Source organism: Sus scrofa, chromosome 8 (assembly GCF_054392235.1).
Source record: "Sus scrofa isolate SSC_HxYL_T2T_F1_AM1 chromosome 8, Sscrofa_HxYL_maternal_Yorkshire_Landrace_v2.0, whole genome shotgun sequence".
Lineage (NCBI taxonomy): Eukaryota > Metazoa > Chordata > Mammalia > Artiodactyla > Suidae > Sus > Sus scrofa.
In genome coordinates, this window is record NC_139390.1 from 116585682 (window position 1) to 116603566 (window position 17885).

Consider the following 17885-nt stretch of genomic DNA (forward strand, 5'->3'; position numbering starts at 1 on the left):
TATTTCTTGGGCCGCTCCCGAGGCATATGGAGGTTCCCAGGCTAGGGGTCGAATCGGAACTGTAGCCACTAGCCTACGCCAGAGCCACAGCAATGCAGGATCTGAGCCGGGTCTGCAACCTACACCACAGCTCACGGCAACGCCGGCTCCTTAACCCACTGAGCAAGGCCAGGGACCGAACCCGCAACCTCATGGTTCCTAGTCGGATTCGTTAACCACTGCGCCATGACGGGAACTCCTGCTTCACATTTAAAACATCTGTGGAGTCCCTGTTGAGTTCACTGTAGCACCCCAAATTATTTTGTTATACCAGTTTGGGAAACATGGAAATAATATAAAAAATAATAGTACTTAAAAAATAGTGCTAATTAGGATGAATTAAAATTCTAGAATAAGTTATCCAGATTAATATGTCTCAGTGGAGATACTTTTAGCATTTTTGGAGGGACAGTTCTTTTATTGTTTCATTTACCCCCGGTTTGTATCATATTCTATTTTCCATGTTACAGGAACTTTTCTAAAAAAAAAAAAAATACCAAGATTCTCCTCCTATTTTAAATACAGAAAAAAGTAAAGAAAAAAACAAAACCTACCATAACACTTGGAAATATTTATTAACATTTCCAGCCTTTGGGGGACCTATTTTTCAAGATATGGTTAGGTTGATAGGTACAAATAGTTTTAAATCCTTTCTTCTTAGTATCATATTGCATTTTCTTACATTTAAACTCTTAAATATACCTTTTATTTCTTCTTTTTTTTTTTTTTCCTGTCTTTTTAGGGCTTCACCTGCAGCATATGGAGATTCCCAGGATAGGGGTTGAATTGGAGCTATAGCCGCTGGCCTACACCACAGTCACAGCAACGTCAGATTGATCCTTAACCCACTGAGTGAGGCCAGGGATCTAACCTATGTCCTCATGGATACTAGTCAGATTTGTTTCCACTGAGCCACGATGGGAGCTCCAAAAATACCTTTTAGAAGTTACTTAGTCCATCGTATATCCAATGCTTTGGACAATCAGTTCCTTATTTTGGATCTTTAGATTATTTCTAGCATTTTTCTGTTAGAAATAAAACTTTAATAGATGTTTTTGCATGTAAATTGTTTACATTTTTAGTTATTTTCTTAGATTTGATTTCCAGAAGTGGAACTGATGACTTGAAAGGTCAAGAACAGCTTTCCTAGATTTCTTGATATAAGTACAATTGACATATCTTATTATTTTACAATATGAATATTTACTTCACATTTACAAGTACTAAGATCTTTGAAAATTCTTCCTAGGTAAAAATAGTGTTTAATTAACACTTAGTTTTTATTTCTTTAAATATTAGTAATGGTATTCTTATATTTCTTATGTCTAAAAGAAATTTATTTTCTGTTACCTTTGGCTTATATTAATGTTCTCTTCTTAAGATGATAAAAGAAAATGAAGTTAAACCAAGTGAATCCCTCACCAAGGTGAGTTAACTTTTAAAATATAAAGTAGCCAGGAATTGTAGATATATATGTAGATATGGCATATATTTTTTTTTTCTTTTTGGCCTTGCCTGAGGCATGCAGAAATTCTCAGGCCAGGGATCAAAGTTGTGCCACAGCTCTGACCAGGCCATGGCAGGGATGATGCTGGATCCTTAACCTGCTAAGCCACCAGGGAACTTCCAAAATAAATGTCATATATTTTTAAAGCAAAATATTTTATAATTCACACTAATGAGGAATGTCTTACAATCATTTGCAAAAGTAAATGTCTTTTTAGCATTAATATAGAAGTACATTTGTATTTTGTAGTAACTTTTTTGTTACAGCTCCTGAAACAAACTGTTCATGTATATTTTCAGAACTTAAATTTAGGGTGGTCTTTGATACTGGATCAAATAAGTTGGATATACTTATTGCCACTTTCACTTTATTTCTGTAAATGTAATTAGCTACACATAGCAAATGAGCTAGAAGATACTATACTAATTAATATTTTTAACTCACTGTATTAAAAAATGCTAGTTCTAAAATATGAGTAAATGTTTTTAAGAGCTACTTGGTTGGCAGTTGTGCTTATATATAGGTGTTATAAAAGGAAAGTGACCAGTATTTGAAGAAATAGTTTACCTCTTCTATTGAGGTCAGTTTGTTTGTTTGTTTGTTTTTTGTCTTTTTGCCCTTTCTAGGGCCACTCCCGCAGCATATGGAGGTTCCCAGGCCAGGGGTCTAATCAGAGCTGTAGCTGCCAGCCTACACTAGAGCCACAGCAATGCCAGATCCGAGCTGTGTCTGCAATCTACACCATAGCTCATGGCAACTTCAGATCCTTAACCCACTGAGCAAGGCCAGGAATCAAACCCACAACCTCATGGTTCCTAGTCGGATTCGTTAACCACTGAGCCACAATGGGAACTCCTTGAGGTCAGTTTTTTTCCCCTCCATATTTATTAAATATAAACTATTTCTAGGCGTTTCCTTGTGGCTCAGTGGGTTAAGGATCTGGTGTTGTCACTGCCACAACTTAGGTCGCTGCTGTGGCTCTGTTTTGTTCCCTGGTTTGAGAACCTCCACATGCCCTGGCAAGGCTCCTCCCAAAAAACTGCTTAATGCAGTTGAGTTCATTTTCTAATGCAGTAGTTTATATTAGAAGTTAGGGCTATTTTATATAGTTACTTGAACTAAAAATGAGTAGTTGCTGTTGTTTATATCTTGTATTTTATGGCTGCTAAAAGATGATTCATTCTGTCTTTTTTTTTTTTTTTTAAGCTGCATTTATGGCATGTGAAATTACCTGGGCCAGGGATGGCACCTTTGCTGTGGCTGTGACCTGAGCCACTGAAATACTGCACTGACAATGCCAGATTCCTTAATTAGCTGCACAACAAGGGAATTCCCTCATTCTTTTTTTGTTTGTTTTTGGCCAGTGGTTCATTTTTCAGATAAACTAGTACACTTTTCATAATTTTTCCTTCTTTAATTTCACACTAATTTTTGAATTAAAAATCTGTATTAACATAAATATTAGTTATAACATATCCAACCTTTTTTTCTAGTGTTAAAAGAATTCAATTAATAGTTTAGAATTTGAATTTTCTAATGCTGAGTTTTAAAATTAATTATTATAAAACTTTCTCTACCATAGCACTCTTTTGCCAGGGGTAACTCGTATGTATCTATAGAGAGAAGCAAAATGGAGAAGTCAAGTATTCTTTTTTTAACTATGTAATATTACTTTAATAGTTAAATTAGTAGTGAATAATGAGTTTGGGAACTATTTGGTAAGCTATAAAGACTATACACATAGTTTCTATTTTTATAGATGATCTTTTTTTTGTTTTTTTTTTTTTGTCTTTTTTTGCCTTTGCTAGGGCCGCTCCCGTGGAACATGGAGGTTCCCAGGCTAGGGGTCCAATCGGAGCCGTAGCCACCTGCCTACGCCAGAGCCACAGCAATGCGGGATCCGAGCCGAGTCTGCAACCTACACCACAGCTCAGGGCAACACCAGATCACCAGATCTTTATAGGTGCTCTTATCAATTATTATTATGAATCGTAATGCTAGCTATCATTGGTATTTTTTTTCTCTTTCAGATCCTTTTCCCACATAGATTATCACAGAATATTGGGTAGAGTTCTCTGTGCTATACAGCAGGTCCACAAGTGTATTTTCAAAGGGCAAATTTTAAGTTTGGGGAGTATTTTCCCATCATACTCATAACCACCTGCAAAATGATTTTAGCTAACACCTTATTGCTGTTTTATCCTAGTTTTTTCCCTTGGGCAGTGAAGAAGAGACTGACTCCCGAGCTCTCATTCCTAAACAAATGGAGAGAAAAACCTGTGACCCTAAGGTAAAATTTGCGCAGAATTGATTTTCTAACCCACTGTATTTACCTGCTGTTTTTCACACAACTGTCTTAGTCTTCGTAGGCAGAAGTTTAGTGAGCATAGTGAATGAACATGGGTTTTAAGAATAAGAGAAACTAATGACTTCGACCTCTTTTTTTAGTTTTGAGGCCTGTCTCTGTTACTAATGAACATCATGCCTTATGTATATGTAGGATACCTGAGAGATTGGACACAAAGATATGCAAAGTACAGTTAATGAGTGTTCTGTGGAGAAATGAAGATCTTTATAGCTTTTAATTCATTAATTTTATTCCATCAATTTTACTTCAGACTGAATGTGTAGAAGTATGTATAACAGGCTCTCAGTAGTGCTATCCACTCTATAGCAAATATGGAAAGAGGAACAGCACATAGATGGTTGGGTTTTGGAAATAGTGATTCTATTCCTAAAACCCAATAGACCTCTGGAAAAGATCTGCGTAGCAGCAAAGAAAGTGAGGCATCTGCTTGTAGAGAATTTGTATTCCCCCATGAAACAAAGCAGAAATGTACACTCTTTGAAAGTTTAGACTTTTTAATTGATATGTGTATGTTTTCAAATTCAGAACAATGTTTTCAGTAGAAGCCCTGTTTAAGAGGCATTTTAGATTTGATTTTCCTTTCAAATGTGTGATTGAGAATCTTCATTTTAAAATAAGAGAATATTAAGATTATATATTATTTTCATTTTGTTAAATTGTCAGTTAAAGATAAATTCATCCTTTGTGTACATTCATTCCTTTGGCTCTGCAGCACTCTATTTTTCCTCATTCTGGGTAGACTTTGTCACCCTGTGTAGTAAAAATCCTGGAACCCTCTAGGGGGCAGCAGAGAAAGCCATTTGAAGTCTGAAAGCAGACCAAGCCTCTGAAGGGATGTGGGAACCCCCTGAGGTAGAGGTCTGTCTGGGTACTCTTAGACCTTTGTTCTCAGAGCTACAGGATCAGATCCTGTGGGAGGCTGAGAGCCCAGCTTCCCTCTGGCTAATGGCATGATAGTTTACAAAACCCTTAAAGAAAGGAAACAGCTTCCTCTATTCCATCTTTCTTCCCTTCCTATTATCATGTTTATTGATTGCCTCCTATATTGCATATATATCCTATATATATAACATGTATACATATACATCATATCTATATATGTATATAAAACATATATGTCATGTTTATTGATTGCAAGGTGTTAAATGCAGGTGACACCCTGAGAAGGAGCTTGCAGTATAGTTAGTATACAAATAAGAAGCTGCCCTCAAGGAGCTTGTAGTACAATTAGTATACAGATAAGAAGAAGCTTCACTGGAGTAAAATGTGACGTCTGTCATGGAGAGCTGTATAATGTGTAGTGGAAGCATAGAGAAGGAGCACCTGTGTCTTTCTGGCTAAATCAGCCCATTATTACCAAACTCCTTATGATTGTAATAAAATAAAATCCTACTTATTAATGTTGAATTTTAATGCAGTTAAATCATTGCACTTTTAATTAGCCTACCTTTAACATGTTTTAGGATAATAGGAATATTTCCTGATTTTCAGTATTAGCCTCTTAGTAATTACTTACCTTAAATAAATATTTAATAGCTGAATGATGCATTACGTTCTTTGTCTATATGCATTGTAATACATATACTTATGCAATGCTCATTTTTAATAATTTACTGTAGCCTGTTGAGTTTCAAGGGCACCAAGTGAAAGGATCAGCTGCTAGTGCTGTGATGGTCAGAGGACACAGCTCCCAGTTTGAATGCAGTCAATTTCCAGATAGCGTGTATGAAAACTGCATGACAAATACTTGTTTTTTGACACCTAAGTTGCCTAGCACTTGTATGCAGATTGACTTCTTGCAGGTAAAAATATTTTTAAAGTTTCATCTTGCCAAATCATTTTCTTTATGTCAATACTAAGTTTTGTAAAGAGAGTATATTTAAATCATTGTACAGTTGTAAATTTAAAAGTTCAGTAAATTGGTAAGTATAATATCTCAAACCAAACTAAGACAGAAAAATTTGAAAGATTTTTAGGATCAGGAATTTAAAGGATTACTTTCACTTCAGGGAATACTAGGAATTCATGACAAGACCAGATAGGCAGATAATGTATAGAAAATATATTTAGTTCTTTTTTGGACACCCCACAGTATATGGAGTTCCTGGTCCAGGGATCAGATCCAAACCACAGTTTTGACCTAGTCCTCAGCCACAGCAACACTGGATCCTTTAACCCACTGTGCCCAGCTGGGGACCGAATCTGTGTTGTGGCACTGCAGAGACACTGCTGATCCCATTGCACCACAGTGGGGTCCTACTGTATGGCACAGGGAACTGTGTCCAGTCTCTTGGGATAGAATCTGATGGGGGATGATATGAGAAAAAGAATGTGTGTGTGTGTGTGTGTGTGTGTGTGTGTGTGTGTGTGTGTGTGTATGAGACTGGGTTATCATCCTATACAACAGAAATTGGCACTACATTGTAAATCAACTATAGCGAAAAAAAAAGAAAATATATTTAACAGCTAGTAGATTTTTTTTCCATCTAATATCCACCCCCTCCCCTGTAAGTATGATGCCAAATACCTCTCATTGCTGCCAAATAGAATAAGGTTATGGAGAGAAGATAATATGCATGTATTTAAAATAGTATCTGTTGGAGTTCCCTGGTGGCTTTGTGGTAAGGATCTGGCATTGTCACTGTTGTGGCTGGGGTTCAATACCTGGTCCAGGAGCTTCTGCGTGCCTCAAATTGGCCAAAATTTAAAACAGCAGTATCTGTTAAAGAGATTTAAAAATTTTCCCCTTTTTTATTAAAGCATAATACACATGCAAAATAAGTGCACAGACTGTAAGTGCACAGTACAATAATTACCGCAAAGTGGACACACCTATGCAAGCTCCACCCTTAAGAAATAAGAGCATTACTAGCATCTCAGAAGTCCCTCCTCTCCTGCCCCTTGTAATTACTACGCCTTCCATTCTCCACAAAGAAAACCACCATCTTGACTGATTGTACCAAATAGTAGTTTTGCTTTTAAATCTTTATATAAATAGGGTAATACACAGTGTATTTTTTTTGTCTGGCTTCTTTTGTTCAACATTGCAATTTTGAAATTCATATTGTTGCGTGTTTCTGTAATTTATTCATTTTTATTGTGGGTGTAGGATTCCATTGTGTGAATACACAGCCGTACATTCTTCAGTTGTTTGCATTGTTTGCATTTGGGGGTTATTACAGGTAATACTGTCAGCATTCACGTACTGTCATGAATGTGTACCCATATGATATGCTTCTGTTAATGGCACTACCTAGAAGTGGAATTGAGTCACTAGATATTCGTGTCATTACTTTTTGTAGATGATGCCAAACTGCTTTCCAAAATGGTTGTTATAGTTTACATTTCTCTCAGGAATGTGCCAGAGTCCCCATAGCTCTATATCTTCATCAGCACTTGGTGCTGATAGCTTTTTGTTTTGAATTTTAGCTATTCTGGTAAGGTATGTAGTAGTATTTCAGTTTGGCTTTAATTTGCATTTTCCTTCTAACAATGAGGTTGGAAACTTTTCCTATGATTATTAGCCTTCTCCATATCCTGCCTCATAAAGTGTTTGCTAAGCTTTCTTCCTCAGTTTTTAGTTGCTATGCTTATCTTCCCTGACTGACATCTTTTACTCTTAATGGACGTTTATAATTTTTATTTATTTATTTATTTTTTGTCTTTTTGCCATTTCTTGGGCCGCTCCTGCGGCATATGGAGGTTCCCAGGCTAGGGGTCTAATTGTAGCCGTAGCCACCAGCCTACACCAGAGCCACAGCAATGCGGGATCCGAGCCGCATCTGCAACCTACACCACAGCTCACAGCAACACCGGATCCTCAACCCACTGAGCAAGGCCAGGGATTGAACCCGCAACCTCATGGTTCCTAGTCAGATTCGTTAACCACTGCACCACAACGGGAACTCCAGAAGTTTATAATTTTTAATACAATTCAGTTTTCTGTTTTTTCTTTTCTTTTTCTTTTTTGTCTTTTTGCCATTTCTTGGGCTGCTCCAGCGGCATGTGGAGGTTCCCAGGCTAGGGGTTGAATCAGAGCTGTAGCCCCCGGCCTACGCCAGAGCCACAGCAATGCAGGATCTGAGCTGCGTCTGCAACCTACACCACAGCTCACGGCAACACCGGATCGTTAACCCACTGAGCAAGGGCAGGGACCGAACCCGCAACCTCATGGTTCCTAGTCAGATTCGCTAACCACTGCTCCACGACGGGAACTCCTTGGTTTCTATTCTGATTCTTTGCTCTAGAGTTTATTTTGTCCGTTTTTTTGGACTTGCCTGTGGCATGTGGAAGTTCCCCGGCCAGGGATCAAACCAGTGCCACAATAGCAACCCGAGCCACAGCAGTGACAACTCTGGATCCCACCTGCTAAGTGTTTTAAATCTTCTCACTTTGTTCTTAGCTTTATGCGTCTTCATTTATATTTCAGAATTAGCTTAACAGTTTCCATACATACACATAAGCATGCTGGGAATTTGTAATTTCATTGTGTACAGAGACCTTGGGGAAAATCAACTTCCTTGTTTGTTTTTTAGGGGCGCACCTGCAGCATATGGAGGTTCCCAGGTTAGGGGTTGAATTGGAGCTGCAGCTGCCGGCCTATGCCACAGCCATAGCAGCACCAGATCTGAGCCACGTCTGTGATCTACACCATAGCTGACGCCAGCACCAGATCCTTTACCCACTGAGCAAAGCCAGGGATTGAACCTGTGTCTTCATAGATACTAGTCAGGTTCATTACTGCTGAGCCACAATGGGAACTCCAAGAATCGACATTTTTACAATAACTGATTTTGCAATTTTGCAGAAATCGATCTGTTTTCAATGTTGTAATGATATATCCCTCTATTTCTTCTTTAATTTCTCCCAGTAATGTTTTACAGTTTTGGTATAGAGGTTCTCCATATGTTATTTATATGTTCGATTTGTAGGAACTCTTTCTATGTTAAGAAAATGAACCCTTTGTCATTTTCCCTAATTTATTAGTTTTGACTTTCTTTATGGTTTTTTCCAGAAATACATATTTAGTATTTATGTAATCAGATAGGTCAATGTTTTCTTTTATGGTTTCTCGAGTCCAGAATTCTTAAGTCTTCATTTAATGCTTTTTATTAATAAATCTTGATAGTTTTATTAGCTGTTATCATGGTTTTACACTATCTTTAGCAAGAGCTAATTATCAGAGTAAAATAAGTTAATTCTGAATTCCTCCCCTATATTGTCCTAGACTCCTAGTATTACTATATCATAAATTTTAGATAGATATTCAACATTTTTGTTATTATAAATGTATAACGTTTTCATAGTTTAATAGTTTCATAGTTTAATGTAACTGTGGTTATATTTTCTTTTAGAAGTCTTTTTCCTTTTAAAATTTTTTATTATACTTGATTTACAATGTTCAGTCAATATCTGCTATACAGTAAAGTCACCCAGTTTTACATATATATATGTATGTATATATATATGTTCTTTTTCCCACATTATCCTCCATTTTCCATCACAAGTGATTAGATGTAGTTCCCTGTGCTGTACAGCAGAATCTCATTGCTTATCCACTCCAAATGCAATAGTTTGCATCTCCTAACCACAAACTCCCAGTCCATCTCATATGCTGTGGGTGTGGCCTTAAAAAGCAAGTAAAAAAAAAACCCTCAAAAATTCTAAAAGAGTCACTAGTTTTGCCATTTGTAGCAACATGATGAAACTAGTGACTTTCAGAATTTTTGAGGGTTTTTTTTTTTTTTTTTTTTTTTTTTTTTGCTTTTTAAGGCCACACCCACAGCATATGGAAGTTCCCAGGCAAGGGGTCAAATCGGAGCTACAGCTGCCAGCCTATGCCACAGCCACAGCCACAGCCACAGAGGATCCGAGCCGCATCTGTGACCTATACCAAAACTCGTGGCAATGCTGGATCCTACCCACCCACCCCACCCGCCCCCACTGAGCAAGGCCAGGGATGGAACCTCCATCCTCATGGATACTAGCTGGATTGTTTCCACTCTACCACGACAGAAACTCCAAGGTTTTTTTCTTAGTTTACTATTATCTCATTTAAAAAAATTTGCTTAGTGCTCTTTGACTATTAGGGTAAAGAGTTTTCCATACCCTCCAAAATTTTATAAAATACTCTTCAATACAGGAATCCACACAAATTTATCATATAATTTTTATTAGTTCCATTTTTCCCCCAGGTCTTCCATCTGTCTGCCATAATCTACACCATCTTGCAAAAGCCCTTTGCCTCTTTCCTAGCTTGGGTTATCAGTATCTTGAACACATTATCTTTTTTCTTGTTTCTCTGGAACACATCTTGAGTACCTCTTAGGAAAGGGAGCAAGGAGATTTGGGGAGCTTTGCATGTTGACAGGTTTTTTTGTTTTGTTTTTTTTCTTTTTCTTTTTTTGGCTATACCCTCAGCATACAGGCCAGGGATCAAATCTGAGTTGCAACTGTGATCTATGCCACAGTTGCCACAGCACCAAATCCTTAATCCACCATGCTGGGCCTGGAATTGACCCGTGCTGCCTCAGAGACAATGCTGGATCCTAAACCCACTGCACTATAGTGGGAACTCCTTGAACAGTTTTTTATTCTGTTTCCATACTTGATTGAAAGTTTGGCTGGGTATAGAATTCGGATATGATATGCCTTTTTTCTTTTTAAATTTAAATATAATAGTACTTTCTTTATCTAAAAGTTTTTCACATATTTTCTTTATTCCTGGTGTTCTGAAATTTCACTGTGGTGTGCCTTTCTTCAGGTTTATTAACACCTTATACTGGCTACTCAGTCTTTTTATCCCGTAGGTACAAGTTCATTAGTCCTATAAAAATTTTTCTTTTAAATCATTTCTTTGATAATTTCTCCCCACTATTCTTTTGGTTTTTCTCTTTCTAAACTTCTATTGTTTTCAGTCCTTTGTATCCTTTTTCAGCAGTCCCTGTGGACTCCAGTTTCAATGTGTTTTCATGGTTATTGGGGTTTATAAATTAACTTTTTATTGGTCTTTCTTGTAGTAGGTGCTTGGGTTTGACTTTCCTCCCTATTGCTAAGCCTGTACTCTGTTCTTATCCTCTTCATATATTATAATTCAGGGTTACCATTATTTCTTAGTTTTATCAAAAGTGAGAGGTGTTTCTGTTTCTCATTTCCTGTGCTTTTTGAGAGGAAAATAAATTAGGGAGGTATTCCATACTGACAAAGAAATTTATGTCCATTTGTTTATTTTTAATTATTTTTGCATACATCAGTATGGTCTTGTTTTATATCCTGAGTTTATAAAAATATTCTAAGTCAAAATGACTAGGCTTACCAACAGAGAGATAAGAGCTTTTTGAAATAAGTGTGACAGATTGCTCACACACAGTGGTTTCTGAACTTAAAAAATCTTGTATTTCATCAAATTCTAAGATACTATCACTGATTATAAAAAGCACCATTATAATATATACCACTAAGAAAGAAAGCAGTCAATCAACACTACTCAATGATTTTTCACTGCCTTTTTTTTTTTTTTTTTTTTTTTTTTTTTGTCTTTTGTCTTTTTATTTTGTTTTGTTTTGTTTTTTGTCTTTTGTCTTTTTAAGGCCGCACCTGCAGCATATGGAAGTTCCCAGGCTAGGGGTTGAATTGGAGCTACAGCTGCCGGCCTAGGCCACAGCCACAGCAATGCCAGATCCAAGCTGTATCTACGACCTACACCACAGCTTATGGCCAACACTGGATCCTTAACCCACTGAGTGAGGCCAGGAATCAAACTTGCGACCTCAAGGTTCCTAGTCGGATTAGTTTCCACTGCTCCATGACGGGAACTCCCTTCACTGCCTTTTTTATTTAAAAAGTTCCCTTTTAAAACTAAAGGGTTCTTTTAGGGCCACACCTGTGGCACATGAAAGTTCCCATGCTAGGGGTCAAATCAGAGCTGCAGCTGCCTGCGTATGTCATAGCCACAGCAACACCAGACCTGAGCCATGTCTCAACCTACACCACAGCTCACAGCAGTGCTGGATCCTTAACCCACTGAGCAGGGCCAGGGATTGAACCTGTATCCTCATGGATAAGTCAGGTGTGTTACCGCTGAGCCACAAGAGGAACTTCAAAAAAGTTCTTTTTTTTTTTAATATGATAAATACATATCATAAAATTACCATAGTAACCATTTTTATGTGTACACCCTGGTAATGGGAAGTATATTTGCAGTGTTAGGAAACAGATCCCCAGAACTTTTTCACCTTCACTGGGATTTTTAATGTTATATCTCTTGAAAGAATCTTAGATTTATTTGAGCATAGATTTTTGCAACATATCACACTGCTTTGTTTTCTTGTTTTTCTGTGAACACAGTACTTTTTGTTCGATGCTAAATTCTAGTGTAATCTTTTTGAAGATGTTCAAACAGAAAAATTGTTCACATGTCTCATGTTAACAATGCAGAAACTCATATTTAAGTGATCATTATGTGAGCAGTCTGACTCCTTTACATGTAGTTGCACATGCACAGGCAATGACAACTATGTCACAACTGTTGCCTGTGCTGTAGAAATGTAAAAATGTCATTTTTAAGGTGCATCCCAATATCAAAGATGTTAAGATATAAGAAACCTGAGTCATAAGAATTGATGAAATATAGTGTACTCTGCTTTCCTCAAATGGAATTGATTCACAGCGTATTTCTTTCTGTTGTCCTATGTTTCAAGTTATAACCATAAACTGTATGTATATGTGTGTGTATATATATAGAGAGAGATAAAGATATGGATATGGCTATGTACACACACTTTTTCTAAACTGATAATTGGATCTGTTTTCTAGTTGTCAGATGAAGAAAACTTGATAAAAGGAGATTCCAGCTTTAACACTGAAGACAATTTTCAAGTGATAGCTGAGCCTAATAAGAATTCAGTTAAAAATGATCGTAAGTAAATTACAAATATTTTAACATTAAAAAGTTATTCTACATTGAAGAAACAATTGTGTAAGATCTATGCTTTCCCCCATATACAGCAATTTTAGATTTCTCTCCTAAAGATTCAGAACATTTTTATTTATTTTTATTTATTTTTTATTTTATTTATTTGTCTTTTTGCCATTTCTTGGGCCACTCTTTCTGCATATGGAGGTTCCCAGGCTAGGGCTCTAATCGGAGCTGTGGCCGCTGGCCTACACCACAGCCACAGCAACTCGGCATCCGAGCCACGTCTGGGACCTACACCACAGCTCATGGCAACACCGGATCCTTAACCCACTGAGCAAGGCCAGGGATCGAACCCGCAACCTTATGGTTCCTAGTCGGGTTCATTAACCACTGAGCCACGACGGGAACTCCACATTTTTATCATTATTTGAATTATAATTTTAAATCAGCAGACCTGATTTGTGGGAAGTAAATAATGTATAATGTACACAAAGTTTTAGTAGTTGTGAGTGAAAAACTTCGGTTAATTTTAAAACAAAGGAACCTATTAAAAACTAGAAAGATAAAAATCTTAAGACTAGATGATTTTTTTTAACATGGTCAAGTAAGTATATGAATAACCAACCAATATTATTTTAGTAATGAAATAGCACAGAGTCATTTCTTTTAGAATAAATAACCATTTAAGTTAAATTTTGGAGGTAGAAGCATAACTGTTGCTGGACTGGATGTAGAGAATAGAGTGAAGGAAAGGGAGGAGAAAGACCCCTGGCTTTCTGACTTAGTGTGGACTGAGGTGGGCTTTACTGAGTGGGGTAAGGTGGAGGAGTGTATTTGTCAGCTAGGGTTACTGTAACAAAATGCAGTAGGATGATGGCTTAAACAACAGAAATTTATTTTGTCATAGCTCTGGAGGGTAGAAGTCCAAATGTCTGGTGAGAAATCTATTCCTGGCTTACAGATGGCTACCTTCCCACTGTGGCCTCCTTTGGTATATGCACGTGGAGAGAGAGGGGTTGGGGGAGGGAGAGAGGGAGAGACTGTTCTATGTTCAAAGACACTCATTCTGCTGGATCCGGGCACCACTCTTACAACCTCATTTACCCTTTATTACCTCTTAAAGGCCCTCTCTCCAAATAGTCACATTGGGCGTTATGACTTGAACATATGAATTTTGAGGTGGGGGATGAGGGGCACAGGGCTGGGGAGGACACAGTTCCCATGGTGGGTGGAACAGGTTTGGTATGTGGATAGGTGTAGATAAGGCATGTCTGTGAGACAGAAAGGTAGAGATTTAAAGGAGTTGGGGAGTTCCCGTCGTGGCTCAGTGGTTAGTTAATGCATCCGACTAGGAATCATGAGGTTGAGGGTTCGATCCCTGGCCTCGATTAAGGATTTGGCGTTGCCATGAGCTGTGGTGTACGTCGCAAACAAGGCTCAGATCTGGCGTTGCTGTGGCTGTGGTGTAGGCTGGCGGCTACAGCTCCGATTAGACCCCTAGTCTGGGAACCCCCATGTGCCGCAGGTGCAGCCCTAGAAAAGACAAAAAAAAAAAAAAAAAGAAGTTGGGCGCTGGGTCTGGTTCATAGACGTTTACACACAAAAACATTGAAAGTACTGAGAATAGGTGGGTTCATCAAGAGAGAAGAGAGTGTGTTATATCCCACACTCTCAAGATTCTGGAGGTGGAGAGGGTTAGTTATGTCAGTTACTGAGACATCCCATAAAACGAGAACAGAAACATCCCATTTGGCGGCTTGAGGGTCTTTGTTTACCTTGGAAGGATCATTTTCAGTGAAATAGGGTAAAAATTAGTTAAAAATGGAGCAAATATTGAATAAGAAAGTATAGACAGCGTGTGTGGGCACAGTCCTTAAAAGGATTAGTCTATTTAGTCAGTCACTCACTTATCAAATATTTCTGGAGTGGTTACTATGTGTTGCATTCTCCTAGATGTTAGAGATAGGTCTGTGAATAAAACAAGCAAAGGTCTGCCCTCATGGAACTTAAATTCCAATGAAAGGAGACTGACGATAAACAAATATGTAGTACCTCAGAGGGTTTTAAGGCTCGGAGACCAAAATAGCTGTGTAAGGGGGATAAGAGTGCAGGTGGGGATGGAGTTCTATTTTATATGGGTCAAGTAGGACCTCTGATAAAATGACATTGGAGTAGAGATCTGAAGGAAGAAAGAGAGAGCCATTCAGATAGCTGGAGGAATATTTCCTGGGCCTGGAAATAGGAAGTACAGAGGTTTTGAGGCAGGAGAATGATGGCCAGTTGTGGAACAGCAAGGAGGCTGCCATGGCCTGAGTGAGTGAAGGCGAGTGACAGGAAATGAGGGTGAAGAGGCGATAAGGTAAGGTTCCTGATCTTTTTTTTTTTTTTTTTTTAATAAAAAAAAAAACTTTTGGCTTTTTCAGGGCCGCACTTGCGGCACATGGAAGTTCCTAGGCTAGGGGTCGAATCGGAGCTGTAGCCTCTGGCCTGTACCACAGCCACAGCAACACCAGATCCAAGCCGCGTCTGCAACCTACACCGCAGCTCATGGCAATGCCCAATCCTTAACCCACTGAGTGAGGCCAAGGATTAAATCTGCGTCCTCATGGATACCAATTGAGTTCGTTCAGGTTTGTTACTGCTGAATCACAACAGGAATTCCAAGGTTCCTGATCTTACGGGGCAGCTGCAATAGGATACTATAAGAGCTGCCTTGAACTTTGAAAGATAATAGGAACTGTGAGAGTTTTCTTTTTTTTTTTTTTTTAAGATTTTTTAAAATTATAGTTCATTTACAATGTTCTGTCAATTTCTGTTGTACAGCAAAGTGACCCAGTTATATATACATATATATACATTATTTTTCTCACATTATCCTCTATTATGTTCCATCACAAGTAATTAGATACAGTTCCCTGTGCTACACAGCAGGATCTCATTGCTTATCTACTCCAAATGTAGTAGTTTCTATCTACTAGCCCCAAACTCCCAGTCTATCCCATTCCCTTCCCCTCCCCTTGACAACCACAAGTCTGTTCTCCATGTCCATGAGTTTGTTTTTTTTTTTCCTGTAAATAGGGTCATTTGTGCCATATATTAGATTCCAGATAAAGTGATAACATGGTATTTGTTTTCTCTTTCTGACTTAATATGAGAGTCTAGTTCCATCCATGTTGCTGCAAATGGCCTTATTTTGTTCTTTTTTATGGCTGAATAGTATTCCATTGTGTGTGTGTGGGTGTGTGTGTATACCACATCTTAATCCATTTGTCTGTTGATAGACGTTTAGATTTCTGTGTCTTGGCTATTGTAAATAGCACTGCAGTGAGCATAGGGGTGCAGGTATCTTTTTCAGTGAAAGTTTTGTCTGGATATATGCCCAGAATTGGGATTTCTGGGTCATATGGTAGTTCTATATTTAGTTTTCTGAGGTATTTCCATAATGTTTTCCATAGTGGTTGTACCAATCATATTCCTATCAACAGTGAAGGAGGGTACCCTTTTCTTCACACCCTCTCCAGCCTTTGTTATTTGTTGATGTATTAATGATGGCCATTCTGACCAGAGTGAGGTGGTACCTCACAGAAGTTTTGATTTGCATTTCTCTAATAATAAGTGATGTTGAGCATTTTTTCATGTGCCTGTTAGCCATCTGTATATCTTCTTTGGAGAAATGTCTACTCAGGTCTTCTGCCCATTTTTCAATTGGGTTATTGGTTTTTTTGTTGTTGAGTTGTTTGTATATTTTAGAGATTAAGCCCTTGTCAGTTGCATCATTTGAAACTATTTTCTCCCATTCTGCAGGTTGTCTTTTTTTTTTTTTTTTTTTTTTTTTAATGGTTTCCTTTGCTGTACAAAAGCTTTTAAGTTTGATTAGGTTCCATTGGTTTATTTTTGTTTTTATTTCTGTCGCCTTGGGAGACCTAAGAAAACATTTGTATGGTTGATGTCGGAGAATGTTTTCTTTTCTTTTTTTTTTTGTCTTCTTGCCATTTCTTGGGCCGCTCCCGTGGCATATGAAGGTTCCCAGGCTAGGGGTCTAATCAGAGCTATAGCTGCTGGCCTATGCCAGAGCCACAGCAATGCCAGATCTGAGCCACGTCTGTGACCTACACCACAGCTCACGGCAATGCCGGATCGTTAACCCACTGAGCAAGGGCAGGGATCGAACCTGTAACCTCATGGTTCCTAGTCAGATTCGTTAACCACTGCGCCACGATGGGAACTCCGGAGAATGTTTTCTTCTAGGAGTTTTGTGGTGTCTTGTCTTATGTTTATGTCTTTAAGCTATTTTGAGTTAATTTTTGTGCATGGCGTGAGGGTGTTTTCTAGTGATTTATATGCAGCTGTCCAGTTTTCCCAGCACCACTTGCTGAAGAGACTGTTTTTTTCCCTATTTTATAGTCTTGCCTCCTTTGCTGAAGATTAATTGACCATAGGTGTCTGGGTTAATTTCTGGATTCTCTATTCTGTTCCATTGGTTTGTATGTTTGTTCTTATATAAGCATCACCCTGTCTTCATTACTGTAGCTTTGTAATATTGACTGAAGTCTGGGAGAGTTATGCCTCCTGCTTGTTTTGGTTTTTTTTTTTTTTTCCTTTCTCAGGATAGCTTTGGCAATTCTGGGTCCTTTATGGTTCCATATAAATTTTTGAATTGTTCTAGTTCTATGCAAAATGTCATGGGTAATTCGATAGGGAGTGCAGTGAATCTATAGATCGCTTTGGGTGGTATGTCCATTTTTACAATCCTAATTCTTCTAATCCAAGAGCATGAAATATCTCTCCATTTCTTTGAATCCGCTTTAATTTCCTTAATTAATGTTTTTTAGTTCTCAGTGCCTTTAACTCAGCTTGCATCTCTGCAAATGAATTTTCTAATTTTTCTTGGCTCCTTATATTTTGTAATTCCTTTCTAAAGTAATCTGCATTCATATTTACTCTTAATTCCTTCATATTAGCTCTTAATTCTTGCAGTATTTTCACTATCTCTTTTTTGAACTTGGTGTCTGTTAGACTGCAGAGGTCCGTTTTTGTTGTTTGCACCGTCAGGG

The 17885-nt window shown here is 38.0% G+C and overlaps 1 protein-coding gene across 33 annotated transcripts in view; it reads left to right on the forward strand.

Moving 5' to 3' along the window:
• Positions 1-17885, forward strand: part of ZGRF1 (zinc finger GRF-type containing 1) — a 77916-nt gene that overhangs the window by 24784 nt on the left and 35247 nt on the right. For 23 of the 33 annotated variants that reach the window (XR_014813151.1, XR_014813149.1, XR_014813154.1 and 20 more), the window contains 3 exons: positions 1421-1465; positions 3753-3836; positions 12729-12831. Coding sequence is in view for 24 of the 33 variants with exons in the window: in XM_084973159.1 (XP_084829285.1) it covers positions 1421-1465; positions 3753-3836; positions 12729-12831 (232 nt within the window). In the remaining 9 variants the exon portion in view is untranslated. Of the gene's footprint in view, positions 1-1420; positions 1466-3752; positions 3837-5533; positions 5717-12728; positions 12832-17885 lie in introns of all 33 variants that reach the window. The other 10 variants (XR_014813152.1, XM_084973150.1, XM_084973156.1 and 7 more) reach the window with 1 other exon arrangement.